This window comes from Setaria viridis, chromosome 2 (assembly GCF_005286985.2).
Source record: "Setaria viridis chromosome 2, Setaria_viridis_v4.0, whole genome shotgun sequence".
Classification (NCBI taxonomy): domain Eukaryota; kingdom Viridiplantae; phylum Streptophyta; class Magnoliopsida; order Poales; family Poaceae; genus Setaria; species Setaria viridis.
In genome coordinates this window covers 23,061,004-23,064,117 of record NC_048264.2, presented here as the reverse complement: position 1 = coordinate 23,064,117, position 3,114 = coordinate 23,061,004, and the positions used below count along the sequence as shown (strand labels likewise).

General features: G+C 47.4%; 1 protein-coding gene across 1 annotated transcript; it reads right to left on the bottom strand.

The window, feature by feature from the left end:
* Positions 1-200: 200 nt before the first annotated feature.
* Positions 201-2,883, bottom strand: LOC117845867 (probable plastid-lipid-associated protein 2, chloroplastic). Its single transcript, XM_034726947.2, has 3 exons — positions 2,329-2,883; positions 990-1,188; positions 201-830 (listed from the first exon to the last, which is right to left on the bottom strand). Exons 1-3 carry the CDS (start codon positions 2,772-2,774, stop codon positions 519-521), a joined length of 957 nt encoding a protein of 318 aa, XP_034582838.1. The 5' UTR covers positions 2,775-2,883; the 3' UTR covers positions 201-518.
* Positions 2,884-3,114: the final 231 nt, after the last annotated feature.

Below are 3,114 nucleotides of genomic sequence, written 5' to 3'. Positions count from 1 at the left end.
CATCAATAATAATAAACCTGCTTCTAAGAATATGGTCTCAATGAACTAATTCTTGAAAAAGAGAGATAATACACTCTTTCTCCTTACCTTCTCTCTGCCATGTGAGCGAATGATGAAGTGCATTTCTGTGAGCTGTGTTATTGTTGGAGGAGGCCTAAGTAGTATACCAAGTTTCATCTAGGTGAAACCCATTCACTCTCTTCATAAATTTCTTGCCATGTCAGTTTAGTCTCTGGCACTTTATTTAGCATGAAATCAAGTTTTTGAGTACTTTGCAGCAGACTATAGGCAATTGGGACCCAGTGTTTGAAGCAGCTGGACAACTGCAAGTATATGTACATTTCAGTTTATAGAAACGAAGAGCATCGATTACAAACATTTACCCGTAAGGTACCAATTCTAGAGCAAACAGCCGACAAATATACTATAAACACAAATCAAGAAAAAGGAACCATGGTCAGCATAATGCTTCCAAGGTTCGCCCTCCAACATCGAATCCTATACCCAGGATGTGGATCCTAGTTTAGAAGGGAGCTTCCCTCCTTGAACAGCACAAAGATGCTGCTACCGTCGCCTCTAGAGATCCTGAGCTCTTCGTCAAGGTAGGTTGTGAGCAGCCAGGACTCAGCATTGTTGGTTGTAATCGGTATCTTCAGTGGTGGCTGACCAGAGATGGTATTTGCAACCGAGGACGCTGCATTTTCGATGGAAGAAAATATGCCTTTCAATGGGCTCAGGTCGATGTTCTGTCCAAAGAACTCAAACTTCTCAGGTAGCACAATGGAGTCGGTCAGTTGTGGGGTTCCGATAACACCTTCATCAAATTTGATCTGGATAGATTGAGAACCATATGAATTTGTTAATAACATCTAGCCAAATTCACTCAAGGTTCTGTCCTACAAGTGCCACATGTGGTTCAAGAAGGCCGATAAAATGCATTCAATCATAGGTGAAAAATGGCTACTTGGATGAGGATGACAGAACTTCACCTGCACACGCTTGGGGCTTCTAATTTCAAATTTAGCATTGGTGGAAACTGAGGTTGTAGCCAATGGTCCTGAAAACTTGATGCAGTTTTGCACTGTGAAAGTCTCCGAATCAATAGTCTGTGATATCTCCTCCACCTTTACAAGCTCAGGTAGCCTTCCGGACCCCAGCAGAGGGAATAGTTGAGAAAATGATGTGTACCTGAAATCACGTGGTTAATCAGACTCCTAAATCTCTTACAGCTGCTGCAGTTTCATTCAAAAAGAGTTTCACTTCAATGAACTTCCTCAAAATTCCAATTAGTCAGTTTCAGAAGTCAGAACTATGTTTAATCATGATGTTGACTGCAGTTCAGTTATCAAAGCAGTGAAGCCATCATAACTGGCACATCCATGTCCTCTCATGGTTTGTCAACAGCATATCCATGTCCTCTTACAGTTGATTCCAGATATCCATGTTTAAGATGTGATGATCAGAAAAAAAGGTTACCTGTGGATCAATGTGATTACCCAACTACCAAAAATCGCAATTCAATATTCAAGCCCTATTACCCCAAAAAAGTATCGTAAGTGACAGATAGCAATGGCAAAAACAGGTTCCTGCAACCACCCAATAAAACATAATCCGTGGACTTGAACAGGGCTTAGGCAAGTGTGTTCTGTAATCTCAAAAAAAAAATAGAGGCGATCCCTTACTCGCCATTGCAAAATTCTGCCATCCCTTGTTTGCTGTCAATGTATCAATGACGCATGGGACTCATCTATGTCACTGGGCAGTGACAAATAAGGGATGGTGGCAATTGCAATGGCAGCAAATCGGTCGTGCCCACCTAGTGAATTGGCCTAGTTAACCACAAAAGCGAAATTTATTACTGACAGGGGCGGAGCTAGGCTTTGTCATCGGGGTCAGCTGACCCTGATGAATTTCTCCAAAACCAATGAGAATAACTGTTCAGCTGTTCTTCAAAGGAAAAGACCCCAGCATGCAATAGGGATGACCCCGGCACCATTTTCATCTGGCTTCGCCCCTGATTACTGAACCACACAATTGGCAGAAGTTTCTAAACAAATTTTCATCAGCCAATCTCAATCTCAGATGTAAAAGGTACCTCTCAACTATGTATGCAGTTTTCAGTATTGATCAAGTGATTCATAGATTAGCACCCAATGCAAATGCGAATGCGTAACTCGCTTATCAAATTGTGAATCAAAATTAGCCGCTTCTAGTAGTATACGTTCAGAAGACATAAGATAAATTTGAGCAACCGGCGACCGCAAAAGAAAGCAGTAGCTGCTGAGGGGGGAAAGAAAAGGAGAACGGGATCAGAAGGCGGTTTCTTACGCGAGGATCCACTTGCCGTTGAGGAGCGTTAGCGCCTCGGTGGGCGCCGGCGTGGGGTTGCGCGCCTCGAGCTGCGTGATGAGTTCGACCACCTCGGCCCGCGTCTCGCTGGACGCGCGAAGACCCCGCTCTGTGCCGTACAGCGCCTCCTTGAGCTGCGCCTTGAGCTCTGCCACCTCGCTCGCCTCCGGGTCGGACGCCTCGGCCACCGCCGTCCCCGTGACCGCGGACCCACCCTCAGGCTCCGGCCCCCACTCGTCTTCGGAGTCCCCGCCCGCCGCCACCGCACGCGCCAGGACGCGGCGCGCGGCACGCAGCAACGGGAAGCGCGGCGGTGTCGGGAACGCGAGGGCACCGGCGACGGTGCCGCGGCGCGGGGACGGGGCCGCGGGTGATGGGGAAGGTGCGCGGAGAGCGAGGGCGTTGAGGGACGCAACTCCCGCCATGGCTTGCACGAGCTTTCTTGATTTCCTGGGCTCTTTTGCCTCACTGCCTCCTTCCTCTTTGTTTTGTGCTGTCGCTAGGTGACTGACAGGTAAAGTTCTACTCGTCTACCTTCAGCAAGCGAGATACACAATTCTAGAAAAAGGGAGAGAGGGAGAGGCGTCGAAGGAGGAGACGTGTCGAGGCAGAAGCTTCGAGTGCGGGTGCGGCCTGCGACCGTGCGACGGGCACAGCCGCACCGGTTGGCACTTTGGCAGTCTGCGGTGTGCGGTGACCATAAAAAAATATTTAGAGCAGAACAAAATTGTTATATAGAATAGAAAATAATAGGAATATTATATT

What these genes read in the sequence shown, in the direction of transcription:
- LOC117845867 (XM_034726947.2), bottom strand. Translation starts at nt 2,774, where the DNA reads ATGGCGGGAGTTGCGTCCCTCAACGCCCTCGCTCTCCGCGCACCTTCC. An exon ending in AACGGCAAGTGGATCCTCGC is followed by an intron (nt 1,189 to 2,328) that starts GTAAGAAACCGC and finishes ACGTGATTTCAG; the next exon opens with GTACACATCATTTTCTCAAC. An exon ending in GAAGCCCCAAGCGTGTGCAG is followed by an intron (nt 831 to 989) that starts GTGAAGTTCTGT and finishes CAATCTATCCAG; the next exon opens with ATCAAATTTGATGAAGGTGT.